At 51.4% G+C, this 15844-nt stretch overlaps 1 protein-coding gene across 1 annotated transcript in view; it reads left to right on the forward strand.

Moving 5' to 3' along the window:
- The window catches only part of LYPD1 (LY6/PLAUR domain containing 1), a 34927-nt gene extending 23175 nt beyond the window's left edge, over nt 1-11752 (forward strand). Inside the window, exon 3 of the mRNA XM_038752431.1 lies at nt 11427-11752. Coding sequence (XP_038608359.1) covers nt 11427-11683 — 257 coding nt within the window. The 3' untranslated portion in view covers nt 11684-11752. The remainder of the gene's footprint in view (nt 1-11426) is intronic.
- Nucleotides 11753-15844: the final 4092 nt, after the last annotated feature.

Raw genomic sequence — 15844 nt, forward strand, 5'->3', positions numbered from 1 at the left:
TTTATTGAGCGCTTATTATGTGCAGAGCCCTGTACTAAGCGCTTGGAGACAGTACAATAGAATCACTCCATGGTACTCATTGAGTCCTTACTATGTGCAGAGCCCTGTACTAAGCGCTTGGGACATTACAATATAATCACTCCATGGTACTCATTGAGTCCTTACTATGTGCAGAGCCCTGTACTAAGCGCTTGGGACATTACAATATAATCACTCCATTGTATTTATTGAGCGCTTACTATGTGCAGAGCCCTGTACTAAGCACTTGGGACAACACAATATAATCACTCCACTGTATTTATTGAGTGCTTACTATGGGCAGAGCGCTGTACTAAGCTATTGGGACAATAGAATACAATAGAATCACTCCATGGCATTTATTGAGCACTTACTATGTGCAGAGCCCTGTACTAAGCACTTGGGACATTACAATATAATACAATAGAATCACTCCTTGGTATTTATTGAGCGCTTATTATGTGCAGAGCCCTGTACTAAGCGCTTGGGGACAGTACAATAGAATCACTCCATGGTACTCATTGAGCACTTACTATGTGCAGAGCCCTGTACTAAGCGCCTGGGACATTACAATATAATCACTCCATTGTATTTATTGAGTGCTTACTATATGCAGAGCCCTGTACTAAACACTTGGGACAACACAATATAATCACTCCATTGTATTATTGAGCGCTTACTGTGTGCAGAGAGCTGTACTAAGCTCTTGGGACAATCACTCCATGGCATTTATTGAGCACTTACTATGTGCTGAGCCCTGTACTAAGCACTTGGGACAGTACAATATAATCACTCCATGGTATTTATTGAGCACTCACTATGTGCAGAGTCCTGTACTAAGCGCTTAGGGACAGTACAATAGAATCACTCTATGGTACTTATTGAGCACTTACTATGTGCAGAGCCCTGTACTAAGCGCTTGGGGACAGTACAATATAATCACTCCATGGTATTTATTGAGTGCTTAATATGTGCAGAGCCCTATACTAAGTGCTTGGGACAGTACAATATAATCACTCCATTGTATTTATCGAGCACTCACTATGTGCAGAGCCCTGTACTAAGCGCTTGGGGACAGTACAATATAAGCACTCCATGGTATTTATTGAGCGCTTACTCTATGCAGAGTCCTGTACTAAACACTTGGGGACAGTACAATATAATCACTCCATGGTATTTATTGAGTGCTTAATATGTGCAGAGCCCTGTACTAAGTGCTTGGGGACAGTACAGTATAATCACTCCATGGTATTTATTGAGCACTTACTATGTGCAGAGACCTGTACTAAGCGCTTGGGGACAGTACAATATAATCACTCCATGGTATTTATTGAGCGCTTAATATGTGCAGAGCCCAGCACTAAGCGCTTGGGGACAGTACAATATAATCACTCCATGGTATTTATTGAGCGCTTACTATGTGCAGAGCCCTGTACTAAGCGCTTGGGGACAGTACAATATAAGCACTCCATGGTATTTATTGAGCACTCACTATGTGCAGAGTCCTGTACTAAGCGCTTGGGGACAGTACAATATAATCACTCCATGGTATTTATTGAGCACTTACTATGTGCAGAGCCCTGTACTAAGCGTTTGGGGACAGTGCAATATAAGCACTTCATGGTATTTATCGTGCACTTACTATGTGCAGAGCCCTGTACTAAGCGCTTGGGGACAGTACAATATAAGCACTTCATGGTATTTATCGTGCACTTACTATGTGCAGAGCCCTGTACTAAGCGCTTGGGGACAGTACAATATAATCACTCCATGGTATTTACTGAGCGCTTACTATGTGCAGAGCCCTGTACTAAGCGCTTGGGGACAGTACAATATAATCACTCCATGGTATTTATTGAGTGCTTACTATGTGCAGAGCCCTGTACTAAGCGCTTGGGGACAGTACAATATAATCACTCCATGGTATTTATTGAGCGCTTACTATGTGCAGAGCCCTGTACTAAGCATTTGGGGACAGTACAATATAATCACTCCATGGTATTTATTGAGCGCTTAATATGTGCAGAGCCCAGCACTAAGCGCTTGGGGACAGTACAATATAATCACTCCATGGTATTTATTGAGCGCTTACTATGTGCAGAGCCCTGTACTAAGTGCTTGGGGACAGTATAATATAATCACTCCATGGTATTTATTGAGTGCTTAATATAATAATAATAATAATAATAATGGCATTTATTAAGCACTTACTATGTGCCAAGCACTGTTCTAAGCGCAGGGGAGGTTACAAGGTGATCAGGTTGTCCCACAGGGGGCTCACATTAATCCCCATTTTACAGATGAGGGAACTGAGGCCCAGAGAAGTGAAGTGACTGGCCCAAAGTCACCCAGCTGACAATTGGCGGAGCCAGGATTTGAACCCATGACCTCTGGCTCCAAAGCCCGGGCTGTTTCCACTGTGCCACGCTGCTTCTCTAATATGTGCAGAGTCCTGTACTAAGCGCTTGGGACAGTGCAATATAGTCACTCCACAGTATTTATTGAACACTTACTACATGCAGAGCACTGTCCTAAGCACTCAGGAGAGTCCAGTACGAAAAAATCAGCAGACACTTTCCCTGCCCACAGCGAGTCTCCAGTCTAGAGGGGGAAATATTCCTGACTGGCTCCTCTGGCTTTTAATAATGATAATAATGATGGTATTTATTAAGTGCTTACTACGTGCGAAGCACTGTTCTAAGCACTGTGGGGGATACAAGGTGATCAGGTTTTCCCACATGGGACTCACAGTCTTCATCCCCATTTTAGAGATGAGGGAACTGAGGCCCAGAGAAGTGAAGTGGCTTGCCCAAGGTCCCCCAGCTGACAGGTGGAGGAGTCAGGATTCGAACCCACGACCTCTGCCTCCCAAGCCCGCTCTCTTTCCACTGAGCCGCGCTGCTTCTTGGCTTTTCCCCTTTCCGCTTCTCTGGAGTCCAAATCATCACCATCATCATCATCAATCGTATTTATTGAGCGCTTACTGTGTGCAGAGCACTGTACTAAGCGCTTGGGAAGTACAAATTGGCAACATATAGAGACGGTCCCCACCCAACAGTGGGCTCACAGTCTAAAAGGGGGAGACAGAGAACAAAACCAAACATACTAACAAAATAAAATAAATAGAAGAGATATGTACAAGTAAAATAAATAAGTAAATAAATAAATGGCAACAAATAGAGACGGTCCCTACCCAACAGTGGGCTCACAGTGTAAAAGGGGGAGACAGAGAACAAAACCAAACATACTAACAAAATAAAATAAATAGAAGAGATATGTACAAGTAAAATAAATAAATAAATAAATGGCAACATATAGAGACGGCCCCTACCCAACAGTGGGCTCACAGTCTAAAAGGGGGAGACAGAGAACAAAACCAAACATACTAACAAAATAAAATAAATAGAAGAGAGATGTACAAGTAAAATAAATAAATAAAATAAATAAATAATATGTACAAACATGAACCGAGGCACGGCGCAGAGTTTTCATCCGGGTCTTATCGTTGGTCTTTTTTTAATTCTCTTTTTTTGATTTTTTTGGCTAATCTGATATTTAATCGGGCAGAGGAGAGACCCGCCACGGCCTCATAATAAATTCCATCTACTAATCCGGCATCCGCTCCTCCGGAATGCTTTATAATGTCTTTCCTTGTGTGGTTTCCATCACAGAGCCCGGCCTTTCAATACTGATTTTCATTTTCTAATAGACACCCCCGCCACCCCCATCCCCTCCCCACCGCCGCCCCGAGTTTGAATTCTGAACCCGGAGTGAAAAGAAATCGCATTTGCCTGGACTCGACAGCGCGGCCTGGTAATTAGAGTTTTTTCTTCCCCTTGACTAGATACAGCGAAAGGGCTGTAATTTAATTTTTATGGACTAGCCGATGTCTGCCCTTGGTAAAAAATATAGCTGTGTCGGGGCGCAAAATGTTACCGCTTCCTCCCTTCAACCTTATTTAAAAGTTAAATGCGGTATAGATGAGAAGCAGCGTGGCTCAGGGGAAAGAGCCTGGGCTGTATAAACGTATATCATCATCATCATCATCAATCGTATTTATTGAGCGCTTACTGTGTGCGGAGCACTGTACTAAGCGCTTGGGAAGTACAAGTTGGCAACATATAGAGACGGTCCCTACCCAACAGTGGGCTCACAGTCTATATGTTTGTACATATTTATTACTGTATTTATTTATTTTACTTGTACATGTCCATTCTATTTATTTTATTTTGTTAGTATGTTTGGTTTTGTTCTCTGTCTCCCCCTTTTAGACTGTGAGCCCGCTGTGGGGTAGGGACCGTCTGTTATTATGTTATTATTATATTATTATTATATTATTATTATATTATATTATTATATTATTATTATGTTGCCAACTTGTACTTTCCAAGCGCTTAGTACGGTGCTCTGCACACAGTAAGCGCTCAATCAATATGATTGATTGATTTGGAGTCAGAGGTCATGGGTTCAAATCCCGGCTCCGCCACTTGCCAGCTGGGTGACTTTGGGCAAGTCGCTTCACTTCTCTGGGCCTCAGTTCCCTCATCTGGAAAATGGGGATTAAATGTGAGCCCCAAGTGGGACAACCTGATCACCTTGTAACCTCCCCAGCGCTTAGGACAGGGCTTTGCACATAGTAAGCGCTTAATAAATGCCATTATTATTATTGGGAGTCAAAAGTCGTGGGTTCAAATCCCAACTCCGCCACTTGTCGGCTGTGTGACTTTGGGCAAGTCACTTAACTTCTCTGTGCCTAGTTCCCTCATCTGGAAAATGGGGATTAAATGTGAGCCCCAAGTGGGACAACCTGATCACCTTGTAACCTCCCCAGCGCTTAGAACAGGGCTTTACACATAGTAAGCGCTTAATAAATGCCATTATTATTATTGGGAGTCAGAAGTCATGGGTTCAAATCCCGGCTCCGCCACTTGTTGGCTGTGTGACTTTGGGCAAGTCCACTCCACTTCTCTGGGCCTCAGTTCCCTCATCTGTAAAAGGGGGATAAAGACTGCGAGCCCCCCGTGGGACAATCTGATCGCCTTGTATCCTCCCCAGCGCTTAGAACAGTGCTTTGCACATAGTAAGCGCTTAACAATCAATCAATCGTATTTATTGAGTGCTTACTGTGTGCAGAGCACTGTACTAAGCGCTTGGGAAGTACAAGTTGGCAGCATATGCCATCGTTGTTATTATTATTATTATTATTATTATTATATTGAGATCAAGTTCATGGACCGTTTTAGACTGTGAGCCCCTTTTAGACTGTGAGCCCACTGTTGGGTAGGGACCGTCTCTATATGTTGCCAACTTGTACTTCCCAAGCGCTTAGTCCAGTGCTCTGCACACAGTAAGCGCTCAATAAATACGATTGATTGATTGATTGATTGACCGACTCGGTAACCGAATCGATCCGTCCCCGCATCCTTAATCTCCGTGTCGGTCTTAGACGAGTGATGGGCTTCCCTTGTCCTTAGACCGCTTTTCCTTTCGGGATCGGGAGGGAGGATCATTTGAGGTCAGGATTTGGCATCCTCGTTGAGGGACGAAGCGGAGGGATCATCATCAATCGCATTTATTGAGCGCAGAGCACTGTACTAAGCACTTAAAGGGATCCCGGGCCTGGGAGCTGGAGGAGCCTGGAATTCTAATCCCGACTCTCCATCCGTCCGCTGGGTGACCCTGGGCGAGTCACTTGACTTCTCCGGGCCTCAGTGACCTCATCTGCAAACTGGGGATTGAGAGCGTGAGCCCCACGAGGGACAGGGTCTGCGTCCGACCCTATTTGCTTGCATCTACCTCAGTCCCTGACACGTATTAATAATGATAATTTTGGTATGTGTTAAGCGCTTACTATGTGCCAAGCACTGTTCTAAGTGCTGGGGGAGATACAAGGGGATCAGGTTGTCCCACGTGGTGGGGCTCACAGTCTTCATCCCCATTTTCCAGATGAGGGAACTGAGGCCCGGAGAAGTAAAATGACTTGCCCAAAGTCACACACTTATTATAATAATAATAATGGCATTTATTAAGCACTTACTATGTGCAAAGCACTGTAACATATAAGGGGCGGAGCCAGGATTAGAACCCATGACCTTTGACTCCCAAGCCTGCGCTCTTTCTACTGAGCCACGCTGCTTCTAACAATAATAATGATGGCATTTGTTAAGCACCTACTATGTGCAAAGCACTGTTCTAAGCGCTGGGGAGGACACAAGGAGATCAGGTTGTCCCAAGGGGGCTCACAGTCTTGAGAAGCAGCGTGGCTCAGTGAACAAAGTCACACACATAATAATAATAATAATGGCATTTATTAAGCACTTACTATGTGCAAAGCACTGTTCTAAGCGCTGGAACATATAAGGGGTGGAGCCTGGATTAGAACCCATGACCTTGGACTCCCAAGCCTGCGCTCTTTCTACTGAGCCACGCTGCTTCTAACAATAATGATGGCATTTGTTAAGCGCCTACTATGTGCAAAGCACTGTTCTAAGCGCTGGGGAGGACACAAGGAGATCAGGTTGTCCCAAGGGGGGGCTCACAGTCTTGAGAAGCAGCGTGGCTCAGTGGAAAGAGCGCGGGCTTTGGCGTCAGAGGTCATGGGTTCAAATCCCGGCTCCGCCAACTGTCAGCTGTGTGACTTTGGTCAAGTCACTTCACTTCTCTGGGCCTCAGTTACCTCATCTGTAAAATGGGGATTAAAACTGTGAGGCCCCCCCGTGGGACAACCTGATCACCTTGTAACCTCCCCAGCGCTTAGAACAGTGCTTTGCACATAGTAAGTGCTTAACAAATACCATCATTATTATTGTTATTATTATTCTAGACTGTGAGCCCACTGTTGGGTAGGGACTGTCTCTACATGTTGCCAACTTGTACTTCCCAAGCGCTTAGTCCAGTGCTGTGCACACAGTAAGTGCTCAATAAATACGATTGATTGCTTGATTGATTGATTAATCCTCATTTTACAGATGAGGGAACTGAGGCCCAGAGAAGTGAAGTGACTTGCCCAAAGTCACACAGCTGACAATTGGCGGAGCCAGGATTTGAACCCATGACCTCTGACTCCCAAGCCTGGGCTCTTATAATTATTATTATCATTCTCTGGGCTTCAGTGACCTCGGGCTTAGTACAGTGCCTGACGCATGGAAGTGCTTAATGAATATTATTTAAAAATCTATAGAGATGATTGATATAATAATAATAATGGCACTTATTAAGCACTTACTATGTGCAAAGCACTGTTCTAAGCGCTGGGGAGGTTACAAGGTGATCAGGTTGTCCCACGGGGGGCTCACAGTTTTGATCCTTATTTTACAGATGAGGGAACTGAGGCCCAGAGAAGTGAAGTGACTTGCCCAAAGTCACACAGCTGACAATCGGCAGAGTGGGGATTCGAACTCATGACCTCTGACTCCAAAGCCCGTGTTCTTTCCACTGAGCCACGCTGCTTCTCCTAATGTGGATTGATGTTTTGGGGATCAATCAATCATATTTATTGAGCGCTTACTGTGTGCAGAGCACTGTACTAAGCGCTTGAATATGGGATGGGCCCATAGTCAGCCTTGCCTTGAATCTAAGCTCGTGCGGTGGAATCTGAGGGAGACCCTTCCCATCATCTCGCATCCCTCACCACTCCCACCCGCTTCCCGGTGATTTTTCACTTCCACTTCAGTGTCCCTGAGGTCCTGGGTCAGTCGGGTGATTGGAACCCAGAGCCCAGAGGAGGGAAGATGAGGCTGGGAGCCGTGGAGGGGAGGGGGAAAGAGGCTGGGGGTGACTGGGGGGTGGGGATGGAGAGGACATCGAGGGTGAGGGAGAGGAAGCTGTGGTCATGGAGGGGGGATAGAGAAGGCTGGAGGCCGAGGAGGGGAAGGGAGAGGAGGCTGAAATCAATCAATCAATCAATCATATTTATTGAGCGCTTACTGTGTGCAGAGCACTGTACTAAGCACTTGGGAAGTACAAGTTGGCAACATATAGAGACAGTCCCTACCCAACAGTGGGCTCACAGTCTAAAAGAAGTTATGGAAGGGAGGAGAGAGGAGGTCATTATTCATTCATTCATTCAATCGTATTTATTGAGCGCTTACTGTGTGCAGAGCACAGTACTAAGCGCTTGGGAAGCACATGTCGGCAACATATACGAGGGTAATTGAAGGGAGAGGAGGCCGGGGACTGTGGGGAGGAGGCCGGGGCCCACGGAGGGGAGGGGAGAGGAGGCTGGGGGCTGTAGAAGGGAAGGGAGAGGAGGCTAGAGGCTGCAGAGGGTAGGGAAGAGGAGGCCGGAGGATGCAGAGGGGAAAGGAGAGGAGGCTGGAAGCCATGGAGGGGAGAGGAGGTCGAGGGTCGCTGAGGTGAGAGGAGGCTAGGGACGGTGGGGAGGAGGCCGGGGACCACGGAGGAGAGGGGAGAGGAGGCCGGGGCCCACGGAGGGGAGGGGAGAGGAGGCTGGGGGCCGTAGAAGGGAAGGGAGAGGAGGCTAGAGGCTGCAGAGGGGAGGGAAGAGGAGGCCGGAGGATGCAGAGGGGAAAGGAGAGGAGGCTGGAAGCCACGGAGGGGAGAGGAGGTCGAGGGTTGCTGAGGTGAGAGGAGGCTAGGGACGGTGGAGAGGAGGCCGGGGACCACGGAGGAGAGGGGAGAGGAGGCTGGGGGCCACAGAGGGGAAGGGTCAGGAAGCTGGAGGCCACAGAGGGGAGGGAAGAGGAGGCCGGAGGATGCAGAGGGGAAAGGAGAGGTGGCTGGAAGCCATGGAGGGGAGAGGAGGTCGAGGGTCGCTGAGGTGAGAGGAGGCTAGGGATGGTGGGGAGGAGGCCAGGGACCATGGAGGAGAGGGGAGAGGAGGCTGGGGGCCACAGAGGGGAAGGGACAGGAGGCTGGAGGCTGCAGAGGGGAGGGGAGAGGAGGCCGGAGGATGCAGAAGGGAAAGGAGAGGAGGCTGGAAGCCACGGAGGGGAGGAGAGAGGAGGACGGAGACTGCAGATGGAGGCTGGGGGCTGCAGAGAGAAGGGGAGAGGAGGCTGGGGATGCAGAGAGGAGAGGAGGCCGGGGCCTTTGGCCAGGAGTCCGGAGGCCACGGAGGGGAGGGGAGAGGAAGCCGGAGGCAGCAGATGGCAGCAGCATGGCTCAGTGGAAAAAGCACGGGCTTTGGAGTCAGAGGTCATGGGTTCGAATCCCAGCTCCTCCACGTGTCTGCTGTGTGAACTTGGGCAAGTCACTTCACTTCTCTGAGCCTCAGTGACCTCATCTGGAAAATGGGTATTAAGACTGTGAGCCCCACGTGGGACAACCTGATCACCTTGTATCCCCCCCCAGCGCTTAGAACAGTGCTTTGCACATAGTAAGCGCTTAACAAATGCCATCATTATTATTATTATTATTATTAGATGGGAGGGAAGAGGAGGGGAAGGGAGAGGAGGCTGGGACCCATGGAGTAGGGATTGTCTCTATTTATTGCTGAATTGTGCTTTCCAAGCACTTATTACAGTGCTCTGCACACGGTAAGTGCTTAATAAATACGATTGAATGAATGAATGAGTGAATGAATGAATGGAGGAGGGGAGGTCAAGGGTCACTGAGGGGACAGGTGACCGGGGACTGTGGAGAGGAGGCTGGGGGCCACAGAGGGGAGGGCAGAAGAGGCCAGGGGCCATGATGGGAGGGGAGAGGAGGCCGCCGGGGGCCCGTGGAGAGGAGGCCGGCGGCCATGAGGGGAGGGGAGAGGTGGACGGGGCCTGTGGAAAGAAGGCCAGGGGCTATGAGGGGAAGGGAAAGGAGGCCGAGCACATGGACGAGAGGGGAGAGGAGGTCGAAGCTCAATGAGGACAGAGGAGGCCGGGGCCTGTGGAGAGGAGGCTGGGGGCCATGAGGGAGGGGAGAGGAGGCCGGGTGCATGGACGACAGGGGAGAGGAGGTCGAAGCTCAATGAGGAGAGAGGAGGCCAGGGCCTGTGGAGAGAAGGCCCAGGGCCATGAGGGGAGGGAGGAGGAAGCCGGGGCCTGTGGAGAGGAGGCTGGGGGCCATGAGGGGAGGGGAGAGGAGGCCGGGGCCTGTGGAGAGGAGTCTGGGGGCCATGAGGGGAGGGGAGTCCGGGGCCTGTGGAGAGGAGGCCGGCGGCCATGAGGGGAGGGGAGAGGAGGCCCGGGGCCACGAGGGGAGGGGAGAGGAGGCCGGGGGCCTGTAGAGAGAAGGCTGGGGGCCATGATGAGACGGGAGAAGAGTCCAGGGCCTGTGGAGAGGAGAGGAGATCAAAGCTCAATGAGGAGAGAAGAGGCCATGGCCTGTGGAGAGAAGGCCGGGGGCCATGAGGGGAAGGAAGAGGAGGCCGGGGGCCTGTGGTGAGGAGGCTGGGCGCCATGAGGGAAGGGGAGATGAGGTCGGGGGCCTGTGGAGAGAAGGCTGGGGGCCATGAGGGGAGGGGAGAGGAGGCCAGTGCCTGTGGAGAGGAGAGGAGGTTGAAGCTCAATGGGGAGAGAGGAGGCCAGGGCCTGTGGAGGGAAGGCCCGGGGCCACGAGGGAAGGGGAGAGGAGGTCGGGGGCCTGTGGAGAGAAGGCTGGGAGCCATGAGGGGAGGGGAAAGGAGGACAGGGCCTATGGAGAGGAGGCTGGGGGCCATGAGGGGAGGGGAGAGGAGGCCGGGAGCCTGTGGAAAGAAGGCTGGGGGCTATGAGAGGAGGGGAGAGGAGGCCAAGCGCATGGACGAGACGGGAGAGGAGGTCGAAGCTCAATGAGGATAGAGGAGGCCGGGACCTGTGGAGAGGAGGCTGGGGGCCATGAGGGGAGGGGAGAGGAGGCTGGGAGCCTGTGGAAAGAAGGCCGGGGGCTATGAGGGGAAGGGAGAGGAGGCCGAGTGCATTGACGAGAGGGGAGAGGAGGTCGAAGCTCAATGAGGAGAGAGGAGGCTGGGGCCCATGGAGAGGAGGCTGGGGGCCATGACGGGAGGGAAGAGGAGGCCAGAGCCTGTGGAGAGGAGTCTGGGGCCATAAGGGGAGGGGAGTCTGGGGCCTGTGGAGAGGAGGCCGGCGGCCATGAGGGGAGGGGAGAGGAGGCCGGGCCCTGTGGAGAGGAGGCTGGAGGCCATGAGGGGAGGAGAGAGGAGGCCAGGGCCTGTGGAGAGGAGAGGAGGTCGAAGCTCAATGAGGAGAGAGGAGGCCAGGGCCTGTGGAAAGAAGGCCGGGAGCCATGAAGGGAGCGAAGAGGAGGCCGGGGGCCTGTGGAGAGAAGGCTGGTGGCCACGAGGGGAGGGGAGAGGAGGCCAGGGCCTGTGGAGAGGAGAGGAGGTCGAAGCTCAATGAGGAGAGAGGAGGCCGGGGGCCTGTGGAGAGAAGGCCGGGGGCCATGAGGGGAGGGGCGGCCGAGGCCCCTGGACGGCATGGGCGACTCGGGTGGTGACCGGGTGCGTTGTCCCTCAGGGACCCTGTACCGGAAGGCGTGCGCGTCTTCGGCGGCCTGCCTCATCGCCTCGGCCGGATACCAGTCCTTCTGCTCGCCGGGGAAGGTCAACTCCGTGTGCATCAGCTGCTGCAGCACCCCGCTCTGCAACGGACCTCGCACCCGCAGGCTGCCCGCCAACGCCGGCGCCCGCGCCCGCCCCGGGGACCCCCCCGGGATCCTCCCCGCCGCCCTCCTCCTCCTCCTGGAACTCACCCTGCGGGCCACGCTCTGCTGAGGGGGCTCGCCCGGGGGAACCCCGACACGCACTTCTGGAAAGAAACAGTTTTGTAAGCGATGAATAAATCCCGGGTGACCTCAAGATGGGCCGAGTTCTCCGCCCGCTCGACCCCCTTGGGTGCCCCTTCTCCCCCACCGCTGGTCATTTCTGGGGCCCCCGACTCGGGTCTCCCCGTTTTTCTCTGGGGGGACCCCAACTTCCATTCGCTTGGCCTTCCCACGAGGCATCGGGCCCTTGACATCCAGGCTGGGCGGGGTACGGCCTCCAAAAACGACAGACATGATTGTGGTATTGATTAAGTGCTTACTGTGTAGCAGGCACCATACTAAGCTCTGGGGTGGATACAAGCAATAATAATAATGATGGTATTTGTTAGGCGCTTACTATGGGCCAAACACTGGTCTAAGCGCTGGGGGAGATACAAGGTGATCAGGTTGTGTCACGTGGGGCTCACAGTCTTCATCCCCGTTTTACGGATGAGGTCACTGAGGCACAGAGAATAATAATAATGGTATTTGTTAAGCGCTTACTATGAACCAAACACTGGTCTAAGCGCTGGGGGAGATACAAGGTGATCAGGTTGTGTCACGTGGGGCTCACAGTCTTCATCCCCGTTTTACGGATGAGGTCACTGAGGCACAGAGAATAATAATAATGGTATTTGTTAAGCGCTTACTGTGGGCAAAGCACTGTTCTAAGCGCTGGGGGGGATACGAGGTGATTAGGTTGTCCCCCGTGGGGCTCACAGTCTTCATCCCCATTTTACAGATGAGGTCACTGAGACAAAGAGAATAATAATATATTTGTTAAGTGCTTACTATGTGCAAAGCACTGTTCTAAGTGCTGGGGGGGGGCGATATGAGGTGATCAGGTTGTCCCACGTGGGGCTCACAGTCTTAAACTCCGTTTTACAGATGAGGGAACTGAGGCACAGAGAAGTGAAGTGACTTGCTCAAAGTCATATCCAGCTGACAAGTGGCGGAGCCAGGTTTAGAACCCATGACCTCTGACTCCTAAGCCCGGGCTCTTTCTACTGAGCCACACTGGGAGGAGGAGAAGGAGAAGGACCATGAGTAGGAGAAGGACCAGGAGGAGGAGGGGGACCATGAGATGGGAAGGAAAAGGGTGTAGGACCTTGAGGAGGAGAAGCAGGAGGAGGAAAGGAGGAAGACCATGAGGAGGAGAAGGAGGAGGACCATGAGGAGGAGAAAGACAGTGAGGAGGAGGAGGAGGAGGACAGTGAGGAGGAGGAGGACCATGAGTTGGAGGAGGAGAAGGAGGACCATGAGGAGGAGGACCATGAGGAGAAGGAGGAGGACCATAAGGAGAAGGAGGAGGACCATGAGGAGGAGGAGGAGGAGGAGAAGGAGGAGGACCATGAGGAGGAGGAGGAGGACTAGGAGGAGGAAGACAAGGAGGAGGACCATGAGGAGAAGGATGAGGGCCATGAGGAGGAGGAGAAGGACGAGGAGGACGAGGAGAAGGAGTTGGAGGAGGAGAAGGAAGAGGACCAGGAGGAGGAGAAGGAGGAGGACCAGGAGGAGAAGGAGAAGGACCATGAGGAGGAGGAGGAGGACTATGAGGAGGAGGAGAAGGAAGAGAAGGAGGAGGACCATGAGGAGAAGGAGGAGGGCCATGAGGAGGAGGAGAGGGAGAAGGAGGGGGAGAAAGAGGAGGACCATGAGGAGGAGGAGGAGGAGAAGGAGGAGGAGGAGGAGGAGGGCCATGAGGAGGAGGAGAAGGAGGAGGACCATGAGGAGGGGGAGAAGGAGGAGGACCATGAGGAGGAGGAGAAGGAGGAGGACCATGAGGAGCAGGAGAAGGAGGAGGACCAGGAGGAGGAGGAGAAGGAGGAGGACCATGAGGAGGGGGAGAAGGAGGAGGGCCATGAGGAGGAGGAGGAAGAGAAGGAGGAGGAGAAGGAGGAGGACCATGAGGAGGAGGAGGAGAAGGAGGAGGACCAGGAGGAGGAGGAGGAGAAAGAGGAGGAGAAGGAGGAGGACCAGGAGGAGGAGGGGAAAGCGGAGGAGGAGGAGGAGGACCATGAGGAGTAGGAGAAGGAGGAGGGGAATGAGGAGGACCATGAGGAGCTGGAGAAGGAGGAGGAGAAGGAAGAGGACAATGAGGAGGGAAGTGAGGGCCTGGGCGTGTGGTGAGCATATGGGATCTAGTCACTGGGCTTCCAGGAGGAGGGGGGACTGTGGAGGCCTCGTGGTCATCCCGCCGAGGGGGCGGTGGGTGAGCCGGGAGCCAGCCGAGGACGCCGAAGGGCGGAGGGTGGCAGAACCCAGTCCCGCTCAGCGGGAAGAGCCAGTGGGCAAAGATCCGCAGGGGGCGGAGGGTCACGACTGACCCCGAGGGCCGAAGCGGCCTGGCCCACTGGCTAGAGCCCAGGGCTGCCAGTCATCATCATCATCAACATCAATCGTATTTATTGAGCGCTTACTGTGTGCAGAGCACTGTACTAAGCGCTTGGGAAGTACAAATTGCCAACGTATAGAGACAGTCCCTACCCAACAGTGGGCTCACAGTCTAAAAGGGGGGGGGAGAACGTTATGTTGCCAACTTGGACTTCCCAAGCGCTCAGTCCAGTGCTCTGCACACAGTAAGCACTCAATAAAAACGATTGAATGAATGAATGAAAGGTTATGGGTGGCTTAGGGACAAGAACCCGGGAGTCAGAGGACATGGGTTCTAATCCTACCTCTGCCACTTGTCTGCTGGACAACTCCACTTCTCTGGGCCTCAGTTCCCTCCTCTGTCAAATGGGGATTCATTCATTCAATCAATCGTATTTATTGAGCGCTTACTGTGTGCAGACCACTGGACTAAGTGCTTAGAAAGTACAAGCACATCCCTGCTCCACCGCTTGTCAGCTGTGTGACTTTGGGCAAGTCACTTCACTTCTCTGGGCCTCAGTTCCCTCATCTGTAAAATGAGGATGAAGACTGTGAGCCCCACGTGGGACAACCTGATCACCTTGTATCCTCCCCAGCGCTTAGAAGAGTGCTTTGCATATAGTAAGCGCTTAACAAATGCCATTATTATTATTATTATAAATTGGCAACAGATAGAGACGGTCCCTACCCAACAATGGATTCTCACTCTAGAAGCAGCGTGGCTCAGTGGTAAGAGGCCGGGCTTGGGAGTCAGAGGTCGTGGGTTCTAATCCCGGCTCTGCCACTTGTCAGCTGGGTGACTTTGGGCAAGTCACTTGGCTTCTCTTGGCCTCAGTGTCCTCATCTGTAAAATGGGGATGAAGACTGTGAGCCCCAAGTGGGACAACCTGATCACCTTGTGTCTACCTCAGCGCTTAGAACAGTGCTTGGCACATAGTAAGTGCTTAACACATACCAACATTATTATTATTAGAAGGGGGAGACAGACAACAAAACAAAGCAAGTAGGCAGGTGTCAATACCATCAGAATAAATAGAATTATAGCTATATACCCTATTAACACAGTCTTAATACACATTAAGACTGTGAGCCCCACGTGGGACAACCTGATGACCTTGTATCTACCCCAGTGCTTAGAACAATGCTTGGCACAAAGTAAGTGCTTAACAAATACCATCATCATCATCAGTATTATTAATAATAATAATAATAATAATTTCAGCTCCACCACTTGTCTGCTTGGGCAAATCACTTGACTTCTCTGGGCCTCAGTTACCTTATCTGTAAAATGGGGATGAAGACTGTGAGCCCCACGTGGGACAGGGACTGTGTCCAATCCAATTAGCTTGTAACCACCCCAGCTCTTAATACAGTTCCCGGCATTCATTCAATCGTATTTATTGAGCACTTACTGTGTGCAGAGCACTGTACTAAGCGCTTGGGCAGTACAAATTGGCAACATATAGAGACGGTCCCTACCCAACAATGGGCTCACAGTCTAGAAGGGAGAGACAGACTGCAAAACAAAACAAGTAGACAGGGAATCACTTAACCAATACCACACTTATTATTAGTAGACACCCAGTAAGCACTTAATCAATATCACTCTCATTATTATTATTATTAGACACCCAGTAAGCACTTAACCAATATCACTCATTATTATTATTAGACATCCAGTAAGCACTTAACCAATATCACTCTCATTATTATTATTAGACATCCCAGTAAGCACTTCACCAATATCACTCATTATTAT

The sequence above is a fragment of the Tachyglossus aculeatus genome, chromosome 1 (genome assembly GCF_015852505.1).
Source record: "Tachyglossus aculeatus isolate mTacAcu1 chromosome 1, mTacAcu1.pri, whole genome shotgun sequence".
Taxonomy (NCBI): Eukaryota; Metazoa; Chordata; class Mammalia; order Monotremata; family Tachyglossidae; genus Tachyglossus; species Tachyglossus aculeatus.